The sequence below is a fragment of the Schistocerca serialis genome, chromosome 4 (genome assembly GCF_023864345.2).
Source record: "Schistocerca serialis cubense isolate TAMUIC-IGC-003099 chromosome 4, iqSchSeri2.2, whole genome shotgun sequence".
Lineage (NCBI taxonomy): Eukaryota > Metazoa > Arthropoda > Insecta > Orthoptera > Acrididae > Schistocerca > Schistocerca serialis.
Window position 1 is genome coordinate 714,838,090 of NC_064641.1, and position 20,041 is coordinate 714,858,130.

Consider the following 20,041-nt stretch of genomic DNA (forward strand, 5'->3'; position numbering starts at 1 on the left):
AAAACTATGAATGGTTGTTGTCACTATGACTGACATTTTCAGTTCCAAATTTCATTTGTTACCACATCCATGTCAGTGACATCTTGTGCCTAGCTATTTGGCAATGGACTGCTAACAATGTGCCTATCTTGTGTACCAATTTTTTATAATTTTACAAAATGACAAAATAAATAAATACTTCCCAAAACGATGTATTCTGTTTGTAATAGTGATGATACCACTACAAAACTTACTCAGTGGTGCCTTGCTAACATGTATCAAAATACATTGTCAGTGTAAATCAATTAAATGCACACATTTATCTCCCTAAAATTAATTTTCTGTCCAAATGTCTATGTATTTATGAGAATGATTCAGTTTAGTACAGACCACCAAGCACAGTCATGCATGCAGTGGATTGTGAATTTTACTATGTTTCATTAGCTTTTTCACTGCCTCTGGAATTAATTCTCCAATTGATTATGTTTAATCTTCTACACCTTATGTGATTTTCATCCTCATTGTGATAATATAGTATCCCACTCATGACACAGGAAAAGGCAACAATTACTATAATAGAAAATTTGCAAAATTACATGATTATTTTAAATTATTACAAGCATGCTAACTCTCTCCCTGTGGTAATGTCCTAGTATGGGTTTCCAGGTACAGTACACTGGTATAGGTACATAGAGGAAATATGGCTCAAGTTTAAAAGAATAGTTGACCATGTGCTGGACAGATATGTACCCAGCAGAACACCTTGGTGCCACTAACAGCCTGTATATATGACCAAAATTTCTCTGGGTTTTGAGGAAGATCATTTGACAGTATTCTCCTATGATAGTTACTGAAGGCTTCATGCATTACTCTCTTGATAACCAAATGCATTTAATTCAGCATCTCTCTATCTATAGTCCTATGCTTCATTTTACACCTATTATGCAGTAATCTCTGGATCCTTAGATGTTTCTTTATAGTGGCTGTACACCATGGAGGATCCTTCGCATTATGAACTGTTCAACTGGGTACATATCTGACCTGCACATAGTCAACTTTTCTTTTAAGCTGATGCCATAGTTCCTCTACATTCTCCTGCCCTTTGCTGAATGTTTCAGATTCCTCATTGAGACATGACACTACCGATTTTTATCTAGTATACTGAACATATTTATCTTTCTGCTTGTTTTAGCTGTCTTTTGTACTTTGGTAATCATTGTTGCCATAACTGTATCATGGTCACTGATACCAGTTTTGACGTGGGCATCCTCAAAAAGGTCAGGCCTAATTGTTGCCATTAGATCCAATACATTTCCATCATGAGTGGCATTCTGAGCTATCTGTTGGAGGTAATGTTCACAGAAGGCATGTAGTAAAGTTTCAACGGCTGTCTTATCACACCTGCACTAACAAAACTCTAATTTTCTCAACTGATTGTTAGATGATTAAAATCTCAACAAATGATTACAGTATGATAGAGGAATGTACAAGTGAACTGAGGTTTCCTCTAAAGTTTTCAGTTACATCAGGACAAGAGTTTGCTGTCAATTTCAGGCTTCAACCAACTTTCTGTACCTAATATTATGCGAGTTTCACTGCTTTTCAGAAGAGCTTCAAACTCCAGCACTTTGTTTGAATGTTTCAGCAATTAAGCACAGGGATTTTAATACTCACACCTGTGTGAGGCATTTCATTCAGTTTTGCACTGATACTTCTGGGTTTCCTGCCTCTATTGTTATCTGGGTTGGATGGAGAGCAGCCTAATCTAAAAAACACTTGTGATCACCCCACACACACTCAATTCCTCAGTAGCAATCTATGATGTGTAGTACACATCTTGGGTAAAGCAGGTGGTAGACTTCATTTTTTGGTAGAATACTGGGGAAATACAATCAGTATACAAACTAGATTGCTTACAAACCACTCTTGTGACTCATTCTAGAATATTGCTCAAGTTTGTGGGATTTGTACTAAATAGGACTTACAAGAGGTATTGAATGTATAAAGAGAAGGGCAGCAGAAAAAGTCACAAGTTTGTTTGAGCCATGGGAGAGTATAACAGAGATGCTAAAGAAACTGAGCTGGCAGACTCTTGAAGATAGACTGAGCCTATCCTGAGAAAGACTACTTACAAAATTTCAAGAACAATCTTTAACTGATGAGTGCAAGGATATACTACAACTTTCTATGTTCCACTCACATAGGGATTGTGTCAAGATTATATTAATGCAGCATGCACACAGGCATTTAAAGACTCATTCTTCCCGTGCTCCAAATGTGAATGGAACAGGAAGAAACTGGAATAACTGGTACGATGGGACATACCCACTGCCATGCATTTCTCAGTGATTTACAAAGTATAGATATACATGTAAATGTAGATGTTGAATTGTAGAATCAGAGTTCACATATTCTAAGGAAAACGTACAAACATTGTTGTAGTTGGCTTTTGGAGTTACCCTCAACAGAGGGTAATTACCATTTTATTGAGTTATCCACCAATGCCCTCTCAGAATTTAAGCAGAAAAATTGCGCTCATCACTGACTAACAGTTATGCTGACAGGGGCTATCAACCACCTGCTGTCTTAGAAATAGCCAGGCCATGGGTGGTTTAATGCAGGGACAAAATAGGTGCTACTCCTTCACCCTACAAAGCTTCTATTTCATTTGACTCACTACTAATGTAAATATTTTTCGATGCATTCATAATGATGCTCAAGAATGTTGCATATAGTAAATAAAATTCACAGTAAATGCATTATATGTAATTAATGAAATTAATTACATAACTGTCTAGGAGATGATCTTGTAATTCAGGAATCATCAAATGAAACATCTGGGCCCATTCTGTTAATAGACTGAAAAGCACTTCGATTCTTTTTCATTACAGTTTATTCCAATAATCACATCCAAAGAAATCCTCACAAGAGAATCCACTACAAAGAAACCGCTCACAAAAAATTGACCAAAAGAACTGCTTGAGATAACAATTAACTGCTTGTTATGCATATGTAAGCTTCTAAGAGTTGAGATGAAGAAAAATGGAGAGTCTGTTAACTGAACTAATTGTTGTTGTGAGTCATTCGGGTACTCAAAAATTGATATAAATGAATGGACGAAGAAAAGCAATTGTTGTATTATTAATTCTAGAAAGACATCTATGTCACCCATGTGTGGTTATCTTTTAGGTACACTGCCATACAGCTATCATTCTAGGGTTAATAAATAATGTTAGGTGTTTAATCAAAACAACAAAAATAAATTAAAGTTATCAAAATACACAAAAATCAATGTTTATTAAGATACTAGAGACACATTTTAATATGTATGTACATATATTTTTAAAATTACTGAAATACTGCAACCTTAACCATGTAATACCTAATAGTAGTCACATAGGACAGTAATTGCAGTCCATTTTGTTTAAAATATTTAGTAACTGTCATTTGACAAAAATAATTTTTTATCTTCATTACTGCTATATCATGAATTTGTAGTAAATTAATTCTATCATATACCCTGTTTTTGTTTTCAAACCTTTTGAAAGCTGTTTTCAGGGCTTGGAAAGCATTCACATGAGATGGTCCTGCTTCATTTTTGCGTCTACATTTTCTTGTGTTTCATCTTCTTGCATTTTCTGCTGTTCATTTGCCCACAATATGTTTGCAACAACTTCATCGTCTGTTGTGATGTGGAAACCTTGATCATAACTGTCACAAATGTGTCACTTTTACATGCCACTGGGATCATAATCCTGGCATATTTGTATGTTAGTCATTAACTGATTTATAGTCTCCAAAATGGAACCATATATATCATTTCAGTCCTGTTTACTCTCAGTTTAGTATGGTGTCCCAGACTTTGTTCAAAGTCTTCATTTCAGTCATGCATCTACAACCATGTGACAACTCTCCTTTAAGTCGGTTGAAAAATGACAAAAGGACTTCTACATTATCTTCATCAAGAGAAATCAATCTAAGTAGAGGTTGTTTTCTTTAAAGTTGTTTTAATGTTTTAATAACACTTTGATTCATTGATTATAGCAAGGATGTCACACTGGAGGCAAAACTTTTCCTGTAAACATTCCATTTTCTCTTTCTAATAGTTCAGCCAAAGGATTAGTTGGCACATTATCCAGTAAAAGTAGGACTTTTCTGTGTTTACCAATTTCATTTTGAAGATTTGCCCAAATGAATATTATTAATTGCTTTTTACTAATTTTATATCCTGGAGATGAACTCTCTCATCAAGAAACTAAATATTTTGACAGTAATGATTTCCATTTTAATACAGTTTCATCAGCATTGCAAACAAAATTCAAGTCTTAGTCATTTTTGTACAATTCTTTTTAAAACCGTCTTTAAAGAATTTGCTACATCTACATCAACTGACATTTTGCACCTTGAATTTCCAATTTGTGAATTCCATGATGAGATTTAAATATTTGCAACCATCGATTACTTGCCACAAACAATTCTTCACCACCTATATTTTTATTTAACTGTAATGCCTTTTCACAGGGCAGGGGGTCAGGTATTGGTTGCCTGGTTGATAATTTTTGTGCAAAAGCAACAATACTAAGCTTTATTTTTTGGTTTCTTCGTTAGTTTTCAACGTTTATTCCCCTCTTCACTATCAAGGTTGCAGGTGGATTGCAAATTGAAATTGGTATTCTACTTATAATCACCTATTATTTAAATGCCTACGCCATACTTGTTGGCTAACTTATGACAAGTTCCTCCTTCTTTTAATGAATTAATAATGTTTATTTTTTCATTCAAATGATAACACCACTCTCTTGTACTTTGACAATTTTAAGCACAGATGCAATGCAGTACAGCAGCTTAGCAATTGGCACTGCTTAACTCAAACAAAAATAAAACTTGTTGGGTAGAGATCATGTGGGGCATGGATGGACAGTGCCAGTGTGACATGTCCATGCATGCACAGAACAGATTCTGGGTTGACAATCCAGATATTCATGAATCCACATAACTGAGGTCCAGCTAATCAAGACTCCAATGTATTAGCTTTTGACACTGTTTGTGCCAAATTTCATACCCTATGATTACACACCAAAAAAATTCTAAAAGAATTATCTTCTAGAATGTTTTACAGATTTCAGAACAGAAGTCAGCTAAAGTTCAATTATAGTTTTCCTGAAGTATTAATTTAAATGTTTATTTTAATTACAGTTTTACTATCAAACTTTCTACAGTGATAGGCATGTGCTACATTTTCTTACATTCTTATTAAAGTTTTTTTTTCTTTATATAAAGTGTTTCTCATGAAACTGATTTCATGATTATATTCAAGAGGTATGTAATTAAGCACTGAATAACAGAATTCAGTTACATATTCATCATGTTCCTGATTGCATATTTATCATAATGTATAAAATTAAACACATGTGTTACTTGCATTAGCATCTACTATTTGATATTAAAAATACAACAGTCACAGTTGCAAAGTTATTTTTTTTTTTATGTTTTGCCAAGATTAAGCATCAGCAGATTATGTAAAACTGTTTGGTATCCAGGCCAACATGCATATGTGGCTCTACACTGTGCTCTACTTGCTGTTATAACAGTTCAAAGATTCCCTCCCACAGTTCCTTTCAATTAGTCTGATGAGCAGATTTTCATCCGGACAATTTTATGTATATGTTACTGACGTAGAGCTCTGGTAGCTGGCACAGTGAACTTCATTTGACAGTTTTACATAATCTGATGACGCTTAACCTTGGCAAAATGCATTGTTTTTAAATAAAAATAATTTTGCAACTGTGACTTTATTTTTTATACAACCCCTGAAAATCATGTTTTATTTTTCATATAACCATGAAAACTGGTTGCTGCATCAATCAGCCAACAATGTATGTGAAGGAATATCTACTATTTTTCTCTTTTTTGTGCTTATTTGCTCTGATTGAAATAATAGGATAAGCAAATTTCAGTAACACTATATTTATGTTAGTACTAACTCAAGACTGATATAAATGCTCTCATTAATTACTAACAGGTTAAAATAATAGTGAGAGTGCATTATTCTGAAAGTATTACATGATTCATCAATCAAACTCTGTCATAAATTGTAAACCAGATATTGTGTCTAATAATATGAAACAAAAATTTTCATTTTGTAAGACACGGGCTACTTACTAGCGATAATGAAGTGCAGAAATGAGTAAATGAAGGAAAAGCTACTTACTAGCAGGAATGAAATGTAAATGAAAGAAATGATATTACAAATTTTCTAGGGAAACATAAACATAGCTATTTAATCACTATAACAAAAATTTTCATTTCGTGAATTTAGTCGGTCAAGTTTAGACACGTTCTGCATACCTGATGACATGCATTCTCTGGCAGTCAACGATTGTTTCAGTTTATTTTATTTATTTATTTATTTCTTACTCCATCAATCCAATTGTGATAAACTCACAAGGATATAGAGTGTGTCAGTAAACAATCAATACAAAGGTAGTAGTAAAGCAGTCAATCAGACAAAAGTAATACTACATGTCTGCTATACACATGTGTGGTAAGAATGACAGATTACACCAAACATTACACATAGAAAGTGAAAACAAATTAAAAACCAGTGAACATGACTATGAATGTTCATGGGTATGGTACCTACATCATTGCTCAAACCTAAACTATGGTGTATCACACTCAGATTTTTGGTCCACAGACCTAGGCGGTTTTCTCATTGTGGCTAAAATACTCTTCTAAACTGTAAAATGACCTTTCCAATAGAAATTGCTTCAGATGCTCCCTAGAGGAGGAATGGTTATCAAATTTGTTTTTAATATCTGGAGGGAGAGCATTAAAAACTTTTGCACCAGAGAACTGCACATCCTTTTGCACCATGGTCAGGTTTTTACATTCACTGTGGAAATCATACTTTCTCCTGGTATCATTTCCATGATATTCACTATTTCTTTTATGAAACTCAGTATTTTTGCTGATGAACCCCATAAGAGAAAATATGTACTGGGATGTGACAGTAAGAATTTTTAGTTTCCGGGAAAGGTTTCTACAAGTACATCTGGAGTCTACACTGCTCATTATTCTTATAACACGTTTCTGGTCCACGAGTATTTTCTTTGCTATTGTTTGGTTACCCCAAAATATAATACCGTATATTATAAGAGAATGGAAATATCCATAATATGCTACTTTCGTTGTGTGTATGTGTCCGCTCTCGGAGAGAACAAGTATGGCAAAAATGGATGAGCTGAGTCTCTTCTGAAGATTTATTATATGATGAGACCAGTTTACTCTAGAGTCAATTAAAATGCCTAAAAACTTTGTTGATTCAACTCTTTCTATTGGCTCTGTTCCACATTTCACAGTTAATTCTGTTGTGACAGTGCTACGACATTTAAGAGTGCCGCCACGTCAGTACACGCAAATGGCGATAGAGGTGCTCCGCAACTCGGCTGAGCGCGGGAGCGCCACCTAGCTATGAACGGCGCCAGCCACATGTCACGGCATGGCAGTCGAATCACCGATACGGAATTGGTAGCATGTAACCAGCTATTGTTTCTACATTTGTATATCCACGCAATTTATTAGTGATTAAAGGTTATAACACTTTTTGGCGATGAGGATGGGATATTTTTGTTCCTGCGTTGTGGATTTGCATGTTCGTGTCGGGGCAGACATGGAACAGCTTATGCAAGCGCTCATTGAACAGCAAACACAGCTGACAGCTGCTATTCAGGCATTGTCGACGTCGCTTACTCATCGTCTGTCTTCCTCCGTTCCCTCCTTACGACGAGGCCGCTGAAGACTGGGAGGATTATGAGAACCATTTGTGGCAACACTTCTTGGCTTTCAGCGTTGTCGATGCTCCTATGTGTAAGTTGTTATTTCTATCTTGGATTACCCCACGGATCTATCAGCTGCTATCTCAGTTAGCCCCGCTGCGGGAGCCTCCTCTTTGTCCTTCCAAGAAATGTGTGACTTATTGTCTAACTATTACTGAAAAAACACCCACGTTGTTGCCGCCCATGTGGCGTTCTACCAGTGTCATAAACAGCCCCATTAATCTTACTGGGCTTGGGCGGCGGAACTACATGGTCTGAGTAGGTAATGTCAGTTTGTCACAGACACTCATCATGAGTCTTATGCTGATTCAATGGTTAGGGATGCTATTCTACGGCTTGCTCCTGATAAAGAAGTTTGGCAACATGCCTTACAACTGCCAAACCCATTGTTGTCGGAAATTCTAAGCATTGCTCAGTCTTTTGAAGTGTCTCACGCTGCTGGTGCGCAAATAGACGCGTGGTGTGATGTAGGCGCTATACAGACCACTTTTGACGTGGACAATTCACCTGTTTCCCAGGGGACCGACGATGTGGTGGCGGTTCACTCGCGTCAACAACGTTGCATTGGGTCGCCACGCTCGCAGCGAAAACAGCAACCGTAGAAGCAGGTTCGTTCCACACTTCCTTTTTGTCCACGTTGTTTCGTACAGCATGACAGGGCCGCGTGTCCAAAACATTGGGCCACGTGTAATTCATGTAGGAAAAAACGCCACATTGCTTCTGTGTGTCAGCCCCCTAAAGTTCCTGTCGATGAGGACGAGGCATCGGACATGGATGTTAACTGTGTGCTTTCTCAAACAAATAAGTTGTTTGTTACTGTTCGTGTTCTGGATAAAGAAATTTGCATGCAAGTGGACACTGGCTCTGCAGTAACTCTCATTAATTCTTGCACGTATTTGGAGTTGGGCTCCCCTCCCTTGTCTCCAGTTATGTGAAATCTGAGAACTTATAATAAACAGAAAATTCCTATCGTTATCCAGTTTGATGCTTCCACTGCCTACAAGTCTGTTGTTCGGCCCCTCACGTTTTATGTGGTGGATCATCCGGGCACTGAAAACCTGTTCGGTTATGATGCTTTCCAGTTGCTCGGGTTCTCCATTGATGATGATGTGCACCTCATATCTGAGGATATTCTGCATCAACAGCTGGATGGATTGTGTTCTGAATTCTCGTCCGTGTTCTCTGCTGGTCTGGGTCGTGCCAAGGATTTTGAAGCCCACATTACTCTTAAACCTACAGCTCGCCCTAAGTTTTTCTGGGCACGCCCTATTCCGGTGGCGTTGCGTGCACCTGTCAAGGCTGAGATAGACAGGTTAACAGCTTCAGGGATTCTCCTTCCTGTTACCTCCAGCGAATGGGTATCGCCAATCGTGGTGGTTTCTAAACCAAATGGGAGTCTGCGATTGTGTGGTGATTTTAAAGCCACTGTCAACGCTCAGAGCCTCATTGACACTTATCCTCTTTCCCGTCCTGAGGAGTTATTACCAAGCTCGCTGGGGGCCAGTTCTTTTGCAAACTTGACTTATCGGAGGCGTACCATCAGTTGCCGTTGGATGCGTCTTCCAAGGAATTTCTCGCCATCAACACTCCTTGTGGGTTGTATCAGTACCAGCGGTTACCGTTTGGCGTCGATAGTGCGCTGGCCATTTTTCAGCGATTTTTGGAACAGCTCACGGCTTCCGTTCCCGGCTGCATAAACTATCTGGATGACATTGTTGTCACGGGGGCCTCCACTGAGGAGAACCTTCACAATTTGTGTTCACTGTTTCGGGTTCTGTATTCAGCTGGGTTGAACTGCAATCTGGACAAGTCACAGTTCTTCCAACCCTCCATCATGTATCTTGGTTTCCACTTGTCCTGTGATGGTATACATCCTCTACGTCAGCATGTTGCGGCCATTACCGCTCTGCCCCGGCTGTCTATGGTAAAAGAACTTCAGGCGTTTCTAGGCAAGATTGCTTATTATCACAAATTCATTCCATCCGCGGCAGCGGTAGCTCATCCTCTGCATCAGCTGTTACACAAAAAAGTTCCTTTCTGTTGGTCCAACGAGTGTGAGCAGGCTTTTGACCGCCTGAAGGCTCATTTGTAGTCACGGCCTTGTCTTGCCACATTCCATCCGGGTCAGCACTTGGTTCTGGTGACTGACGCGTCCCAGTATGGCCTGGGGGCTGTTCTCGCTCATCGGTATGAGGATGGATTGGAACGACCCATCGCCTATGCTTCCAAGACCCTCAACGATGCGTAACGGCATTATTCTCAAATCAAAAAGGAGGCGCTCGGTATCATTTATGCTCTAAAAAAGTTCAGCGTTTTTTTGTATGGTTCTAAGTTTCACCTCATCACCGACCACAAGCCGCTGGTCTCTCTGTTCAGCCCATCAGCATCGCTTCCGGATAAGGCAGCTCACCGCCTGCAATGTTGGGCCTTATACTTGTCTCGTTTTCACTATGAGATTCACTATCACCCCATGGCCCAGCACGCCAATGCTGATGCGTTGTCACATTTGCCGATGGGCCCCGACCCGGTTTTCGATTGAGATGAACTACTCTGTTTCCACATTGATGAGGCAGAATGTCGTGCGGTCGAGGGTTTTCTGCTTATAGGTTCGCAGGTCATGTCGGCTACTGTGCGGAATCCGGTCCTGTGTCAGGTGATCAGTTTTATTCAACGGGGTTGGCCGGACAGGACCAAGGGCCGGGCATCGGATCCCCTTCGCAACTACCATGCCTTGCGCCTTCGTCTGTCTGTTCGTGATGGTGTTGTTCTTCTGGCCATGGATGGCGCATCTCCCAGGTCATGGTGCCAGCCTCTCTTCGCAAAGACGTTCTCAAACTGTTGCATGAAGGCCATTGGGGGATTTCTTGGACTAAGTCCCTGGCCCACAGGCACGTTTATTGGCCCGGTATTGATTCAGACATCACCCACATGGTTGCTGCGTGTGGTCAGTGTGCTCAACAACTGGCTGCACCCCGTACCCCGTACAATGCCCTCTCCGTGGCCTGACCCAGCGCAGCCATGGGAACGGGTGCATGCTGACTTTGCCGGCCCCTTCCTCGGCACTTATAGGCTGCTGTTGATTGAAGCCTTCTCGAAGTTTCCGTTTGTTGTTCGATGTCCGTCGCCCACCACTGCAGCGACAACACTGGCTTTGTCCAAAATCTTTGCACTAGAATGTCTTCCATCCACGATCGTCACGGACAATGGCCCTCAGTTCTCTTCGCAGGCCTTCCGTGATTTTTGCACTGGACACGTAATTCATCATTCATCAGGTCGAGCACCTTGTCTGCACTTTCAAAAGTCAGATGAAAAAATTCCTTAGCGATTTTTCCACAGATGACGCTCTGTTGCATTTTCTGAGTTCTTATCGCTTCACGCCTCTGGGTGATCGCAGCCCTGCTGAACTCTTGCATGGCCGCCAACCGCGCACTCTACTGCACCTGCTTCACCCTGTCAGGCCTTGTACTGTGTCCCCTCATGCGGGAAAATACTCGGTGGGCACCAACGTGTGGGCACAAGGGTGTGGATCTCGCCCTAAATGGATTCCAGGGGTGGTCAAGGCTCTCCGCGGCTGCCGGCTTTGTGAAATATGTACGGACGACGGCATGGTTGTTCGCCATTATGACCAGATGCGCCCACGAGTGATGGCCCACGAGTGATGGCCATGCCGGTGCCACCGCCCCTTCCTTCGCCTACACCAGCCCAAGAAGCCAGTCCTGTTGCTGCTGCCGATCTCCCGTGCGTATTGCTGCAGCCGAGTCCGCCGGAACCGGCCCCAGTCGCGACACTGCCTTCTCCGGTACCCATCTCGCTGGAGCACACCCCCAGGTCCACGACACCTATGGATGCTGCTCCGGAGTTTTCATCCATCATCTCGTCCAGGAGGCACGTTCCACGCACGGGCTTCCGTCCTGGACATTTTCGACTGTACTCTCGTGTTTCTCTGCGGGATCTTCTCGGGGCCTCTCAAGAGGCCATGGATGTCTCCACGCTGTCCATGTCTCCCAGGAAGTGAGTGTTTTTTTTCAAGGTGGGAAAAGTGTTGTGACAGTGCCACAACATTTAAGAGTGCCACCACGTCAGTACGCGCAAACAGCGATAGAGGCGCTCCGCAACTCGGCTGAGCGCGGGAGCGCCACCTAGCTATGAACGGCGCCGGCCGCATGTCACGGCACGGCAGTCGAATGACCGATGCGGAATTGGTGGCATGTAACCAGCTATTGTTTCTATGTTTGTATATCCACGCAATTTATTAGTGATTAAAGGTTATAACAAATTCCTCCTCTGTTTTAGCAGTTGCAGTGAACTGAATATAATTAGTCTTATTAAAGTTCAATGAGAGTCCATTGAAGCTAATCCATTTCACTAAATCAGTAAGAATATTCTTAACAGATCATTGAAGATCTTCACTTATATGACCATTAATCACAATGTTAGTGTCATCTGCAAAAATGGTAAAAAAGCACTGCAACATTATACATTGAGGTAGGTCATTTATAAATATGAGGAATAGTAGGAGACCAACAATGGATCTGTGGGGCACTCCACATTCAATGGTTCTCCATTCAGATGAAACCATGCCACTATGGATCTTATCGGTACTATCAACTACTACTTTCTGCTTCCCGTCTTTGAGGTGTGATTCTAATCACTTATTTGCTAAGCTACTTATTCCTAACAGGTCTGCTTTCTGTAATAGGATTTGGTGGTGCACAGAATCAAATGCTTTTGACAAGTCACAAAATAATCCAATTGTTATCATTTTGTCATTAATTGATTCCAGAACTTTATTTGTGAAAGCATAAATTGCTTGTTCAGTTGACCATTCCTTCCGGAATACAAATTGACTTTTGCTGAGTACGTTTTATTTGTTTAGATGTTCCAAAATTCTCGACTAGATAAGCTTTTCCAGTATCTTAGAAAAGGCAATTAGATGGTAAATTGCCCTGTAATTTGTGTCTTTGGTATTGTCATCTTTCTTAAAGAGGGGTTTTACAACTGCATATTTTGAGTCTGTCAGGCACAGTTCCTTGTTGTATGGATGCATTAAAAATTTGGCTAAGTACATCACTAATGTCAGCACAGCACTGTTTAGTAAGTTATTAGAGATATTATCTACCCCAGTGGAATAAGAATTCATGAGAGGGATGATTATTCTTTTAATTTCAGATGCTGTGATAGGTCTAAAGGGAATTTTACCTGTATGTTTAGGTATAGTCTTTTGCATATGACTCAAAACTTCATTAACAGAGCCGTTGCATCCTATTTGTTCTGAAACTGACATGAAGGCATTATGGAAAATATTGGCTATGTTATCAGGATCATGTTCTAGATTACCTTCGTGTTCAAGTTTGAATTCTTCAGAAGTTCTTGTGGTTATCCCTGCCTTCCTTCTAACAATGTTCCAGATAGTCTTAATTTTGTTATGAGAGTTATCAATTTCTTGGTCATAATACAATGCTTTTGATTTTTGTATTACCTTCTTTAGTTTCTTACAGTACATTTTGTAATGGTTTGTTTTTGTAGTGTCCTTAGACATTCTGGTTGCAATCTAAAGTTCCCTCTTTGTTTAACATGATTGTTTATTCCCTTTGTGATCCAGGGTTTGTTCCGTGATGTACCAGTTTTGCTTCTAAGAAACTTTTTTGGGAATACCTCTTCAAATAAGGCTGAAAACTCATTTATGAATATATTAAATTTGGCATTAACGTCATCCACCCAGTATACTGGGCTCCAGTCCATCTGTTGCAGTTTGTGTTTAAAGACTTCAAGTGAATCACTGGTCATTATCCTATTAGATTTCGAGGTGGGGCTTAGTTTCTTGAGGGGTGTACTATCGTGCAGAATAAGAAGCTGTCCATCATGGTCAGACAGATAATTCAAGATAGGGGTGACAGTGAAGCAATGGTGCCTACTTAAATCTATAAAAGTATTGTCTATCAAAGATTGGCTCTCAGGTGTGATTCTGGTGGGAAAGTCAACTACTGGAATAAGATTATATGAATTCATCAGATGCTGGAGCTATACTTTCTTGTTGTTTTCAGTTAAAAAGTCTACATTAAAATCCCCAAGAATGCTTATTTCCTTATTAAAAAAAATAAATAAAGTAGATAACAATAATTCTATTTGCACCAGGGAGGCCCTGAAGTTAGTTCCAGGTACCCTGTAAATTTCCACTACTATTACTGGGAAGCTATCTACTGTAACTTCCATTGCACAGGCTTCACATAGTTGTTCTAGACAGTATTTACTTACATCTACAGATCTATATATGACATTATTTTTAACAAAAATAGCTACACCACCTCTTTCCTTGTTGTCTCTAGAGTAGTAGCTTACAGTGTTGTAGTTAGGATCTAAATGTAAGAAGTTAATGCCCTTTGTGATATGATGTTCTGTAAGGCATAATATTTGAGCATTTTTTGTACAATTTGTGTCATTTATATTAAGTGACAGCTGATCTACTTTGCTGCTAAATCCCCTAATGTTTTGATGAAAGATGGACAGGTTAGACTTGTTTGAAGAGGTGTCACTTATCTTGGGTGCTTCTTGTTCTTTGTGTCTGCAGTTAAAAAATCTTTTAGATGTAGTGGGCGTACTACTTTCCATCTGCTTGCTGTTCCTTCAGTCTGTTTGGCTGTTGTGTTCTTTTTTGTTGTTGCTGGAACTTGTTTTGCTTCTTTTTCTTCTGCAGGTGACTTTTTGCCTAAAAGATTCTTGGTGTGTTTGTTGAGTATGGCTTCTACTTCTTGGTGACTGTCAAGTGGTGAAGCTATTTTTGGAGCTTGCAAAATTTGTACTTCATTCACCATCGTCCTTATTGGTTTGAACCATTTCATAATTTGAGGCTGTTTTATGATTTGATTGTTCGTTTCTGGCCTACTGGGTTTAAACCAGTTCATAATTTGCAACTGATTGGGGGCTTTACTGTTTGCTGCTCACCAAAAACGGTTTGTAATTGGCCTTAGATTGCTACTTGTCCTGGTTTCTTCATAGTCACATGAGATACTGGTAAGTATTTTATCAGCAAGAGGCTCTTTTCCTGATGCATTTAAATGAAGACTGTGAGCTCTATAGAACCTTTGCTCTAAAATGTTTGTGTCTATAACATCAACATTCTGGAAATGAGTACATATTTCTGCGAAACTCTTCCCAGTTTATGCATGACCAACTCAGTAAGTCAATACGCTGTGGGACATTCACAAAGAGAACATTCATATGAGTTAAATTACTTAAATAATTTTTTCAGTCCTGTGATTGCCTTGAATAATTCATTTCAATAAACTTCATTAACTCCTCCAAGCAAAACAACGAAATCATCCTAGTCAGGCTGGTTACTTCATTAGATTTTGTTAGGTTTGTTAGTTCTCATAATGTGGCCCCAGGCTTCATGAATCCAGATGCCCTGAAGTTGTATTTTTCTGTTAACACTACTGAAATTCCCTGGGCATGACTATCTCCTAATACACAGATCTTCTCACGTTTACCAATTTTTGCACTCAGGGGATCAATTAGCAACGGTCTGTTTACATTATGCGATTCATTTCCAAGCTTTTAGTCTCCAACTGGCGTGTTCAATGAATCTTCAGCAGTGTGCACAATAAAGTTTTTATGCACTTGTGATTGACTGTTTTTACGCACTTAAGTGTCACTGTTTTTACACATAGAGGCTTCAGTGTTATTTTGAGGTTGCACTTCCTGGGAACAGTTTTCTTTTTTTCCACTTTTTTCCTGATGGCAGAGCTTCTTTGTTCATCAGCATCTCACATATTCAGGATTGAAGTTTCTTAATGTCCATTTTTAAAGCACTGATTATAAATTGTAAACTGGAAATATGTTCATTGAGCATTGAAATTTTGTACTTACAATTTACACACATTTCCTTTTTACCACCGAAATTTACTTTTTCCACGGAGAAGCACAATTTACTTTTACACTCTGCTGTGAATCTCACAGTCAGTGGAAGCATTAAATTTGGTTAGCAAATTTTCATTTAATTTGTATGCAAGTTGTCAAGGCTGATGATGGTTGTAAGCATCCAAGTTTATACAAACAAGTGAGAGACATAATATGGCTGGTACACACTTTCTTCAAGTGCAGATCACCTGTATGCACGTTCTGAAACTGTCAACTGGAACTGGCAATGACACAATCACTGTATGTACAGTGGCCTCCACAAACTGCCATCATTAATGAATCAGACTATGGGCAGTACATATCCTGCAGGTTCCTTTTTGGTACCGTATGAGTCTTGAGCATTCTTAGACTGACTTGCAAAATGATTAGTATATATTCCTCTGGTTACCAACCTTTTTAATAAGTGTACAGCTTCCAAAGTCAGGTTATGTTTCATAAAGTCTCAGTTTTCATTCTATGATTAAATAGCTGTATTTGTGTTTCCCTAGTAAATTTGTAATATCATTTCCATCATTTATTCATTTCTGCACTGCATTATTGCTAGTAAATTGCTTTTCTTTCTCAAATAGATTATATATGCAGGATATAAATATTAGATGCTCACAAGTAACAGTGCTAAATATTCAGTTGCAACTATACAAAGTGTCTTTCAGATGTGATAAGTTTTCTGACAGTCTGAAATAATGAACCACATGTGTTTCAAAAGTTTTTGGGTGACAAATGTCAGATTAAGTGCAGCATACATTTTCTTTGATTTAACAGAAGTGTGCAATACTTTTGCATAAGTTGGTACATTATGGAATTAAGGAAGAAGCTCAACAATTGTTCATTTCATATCAAGAAGGTAGGAAAAAGAAGCTTTCCTCCAATGTCAACAAACAAGGAAGAGATTTGAATCTGACTGAGTTCATGAAAGTTGAGGGATGGCTGACTCAGTGTTCTGTTCTGGGCACATTACGTTTGTGGTACATATCAACGATTTGTCACTAAACATGTTTTCCCTTTGCTTATCACTTGAATATTATTCAGGAAGACAGGGAGCATAGTATAAATGGTTTACCTAATATGGTAGCTGATAACAATGGCATGTGGTTTTCAGAGAACAGACCAATAATTAACTACAACAAAATACAATGCACACAATTTGTGGCACAAAACACTTGTAAAAGCAAAATTTTATTGTCTCAGGGTCATTAAAAAGGTATGATGTTAACATTTTAAGTTCTTAGAACTGGTATAAGATGAAAAGTTTCCTTGAAAGTATTAACTCCAAGATCTTGTGCAGAAACTGAATACTTCTGTCTTCACTGTAAGAATACTCTCCATTTAATGAAATGTGAAGGTTTCTTTACTTTGACTAAAGTTTGTGAAATTAAAGTATGCTATTGTTTGTGTGTTACAGAATGCTAAATCTGCCATCCTTGTACATACACTCCAGCATGGGATATCTTTCTGACTATTTTTCCTCATTCAGAGGCAACTGCAACATTCATTTGATGAACACTAAATTGAAAAATGAATTGCACTAGGATAACTCTTCATTAAACATTGAATAGAAATATATGAACAATTAAACAGGATTTATATGCAACTGGTTTCCTGCCAAAGTTAAAAAGTGATTGATAAACTCCAAGATTTGGATCTAAGTTGAAAGGTTTCTTTTTGGCAACCCCTGTTCTGTGCAGGAGTTCATTGCTTTAGTTGATACCTTTTCTTTGTAAAGTACTATCTACCGTGTATCCTCTCTTTCATGTCTTCATAATTCTTTAGTTTCTTTTATTTGTATATTTTCTAATTGTCAATCTGTAGACTATGTCCTGGCCCATTCCATGACCAAGTAGCTTTGACTTGTATTGCACCAAGGTACCTGATAAATAAATAATATAAAATAAATCGTCTCTGTTTTAACACAAGCTACTAGTTTTGCATCAAAATGCAGTTATTCATGTGTCCACCCCCCCCCCCCCCCCCCCCCTCCTTCAATTCATACTTCAGCACCTTTGAGCATAAATAATTATTTTTCTCTGTAGTCCACCATGGTAAGAGTAACAAAAATATCTGTCCCATGAAACAGTTACGTAGTGGCAGACATATGTAATCAGGAACATGATAGTTCTGCAACTTTCTTTGTCTCAAAAGAACAAGAATGTCAGCAGCCCTACACAAAAGAGTCCAAATTAGTGAAGATCCTAAACATAATTTTAAACATTTATGAATTCACATATAGGTGTATAAATTCTGTGACTGGGGTCACTGGTAAACTTTAATCTTCTCTTCTATTATGCAAGAAATATGTCACTTTAAACAGTTTGAATGACATGTTGTGTTACTGGTGTCATTATCCTTCATCATTTTTGCTGTATCTTGTAGCACTCATAATTATATTCAAATTTCCTTGTAATTCTGAATATTTCTTCCTTTTCAGTTTGTGAGTCCAGCATGCACAGAACTGGAAATGGTTGTCACTGACTGGTATGGTGAGTTCATATTTTTGGAAGTTGGAGTGTTACAACTGTGTTCCTTTTGACCCATATGTGAACTCTGATGTGTTTGTAGGTAAAGCACTTGGGTTACCAAAGTCATTTCTCCACTCCAGCGGACCAAAAAAGGGTGGTGGTTGTGCACAAGTGAGTTTATGAGAGATTTCTATAACATTGTTATTCTAATATAAAATGCTACAGAAAAGTACATTTGCTGCTGTGGAATTACTGCAAGCGTTGAGAAGCACAGTAAAATTGTTGTAGATATAATTGTCAGCAGCAATCAAAAGTCAGGGATTGTAACATTTTTATTTTAAAATCTAATATCGTTGGGTTTTAATATGAAATAGGCTGGGTACCACACTTCTCTCTTTCCCCCTCTTTCTTTCTAAGAATAGTCAGACATTGGATGCATACTTTCCAGATACACACCCCAGCGCATTTTCAAAATTTAGAAGTTTTATATCATCGTCAACACAAAATAAACATAATAAATTTTTCTGTTACCATATACTTACACTAAAACAAACACAATCCAAATTTTCCCTAAATATGATAGTATTGTGATAGTAATGAATAAGAGTATATAAACTGCTTGCCATTAACACTGCAGCACTATGCAAATGGTGCACAATAAATGTATTTTATCCAGAGTCCCTGCCCACATATTGATACTGACGTGAGCCTGGTCAAGAAATGATTTTAATTTGATTAAGTTTGGTTATCATGTTAATTAATTATCCCACTTTGTGTGAATCTTGCCTCATCTGTAAATAAAATGAAAGCTGTGGACTGCAGCTCTTCAGAGTTAATTGTAAGAATTCATTGACAGAACTACAATCTGCACATTTCTCTTGTGGCTTGAGAGCTTGCACAGCTTATAAATAAAACAAGAGTGTGGTTGATGGATTCAGCAGCTCTGATTTTTCACACATTTGTTTCAGGATCATCTTCTATTTGTTTCCATACACTCTTTCTAGATTTAAACACTGATATTAGCCTCTATAAATATGGGACACTTTTTAAACAACCTATGTAAGTGATGTACCCACAGCACACTCTATATTTGTGGGAATGATACAACAGTTGTTAGCTGGGGACTTATTGAGAATGCTCTGACAATGAATCGTTTTGCTGCATCTCAGTTAGGAACATCAGATTGATCTATTGTATGAAAAATTAAGAAATCTTGTTTACTATAAAACTAATTTTAAAATACAAGCAGTACAGTATTCTAAATAAAGATCTGCATTGTAATGACACTAACAGAGATCGTAACTATCATCTGACAAGGTGTAACACAAAAGGTGTAGGCAGTAGCCCCTATTGCATGAGTATTAAATTGTATAACAAACATCCAATTTCCTTAAAAATCTTTAAAAAAAAAGAACTTTATAGTGGTTTTGAACGACATTCTGTTTTTTGTATTAAAGAATTCTTTTCAGAGCGGCAGAATGTCATCTTTCATACCACATTATTTATAACAAGTTGAAATATATCACACTTATATTTTAAAATACAAGCAGTACAGTATTCTAAATAAAGATCTGCATTGTAATAACACTAACAGAGATCGTAACTATCATCTGACAAGGTGTAACACAAAAGGTGTAGGCAGTAGCCCCTATTGCATGAGTATTAAATTGTATAACAAACATCCAATTTCCTTAAAAATCTTTAAAAAAAAAGAACTTTATAGTGGTTTTGAACGACATTCTGTTTTTTGTATTAAAGAATTCTTTTCAGAGCGGCAGAATGTCATCTTTCATACCACATTATTTATAACAAGTTGAAATATATCACACTTTGGTAATGGCTTCCACAAAT

General features: G+C 38.3%; 1 protein-coding gene across 1 annotated transcript in view; it reads left to right on the top strand.

Annotated features, from left to right (window-relative positions):
- The window catches only part of LOC126474715 (aromatic-L-amino-acid decarboxylase-like), a 129,434-nt gene that overhangs the window by 107,600 nt on the left and 1,793 nt on the right, over positions 1-20,041 (top strand). The window contains exons 4-5 of the mRNA XM_050102193.1: positions 18,160-18,211; positions 18,291-18,361. Of these exons, the coding sequence (XP_049958150.1) occupies positions 18,160-18,211; positions 18,291-18,361 (123 nt within the window). The remainder of the gene's footprint in view (positions 1-18,159; positions 18,212-18,290; positions 18,362-20,041) is intronic.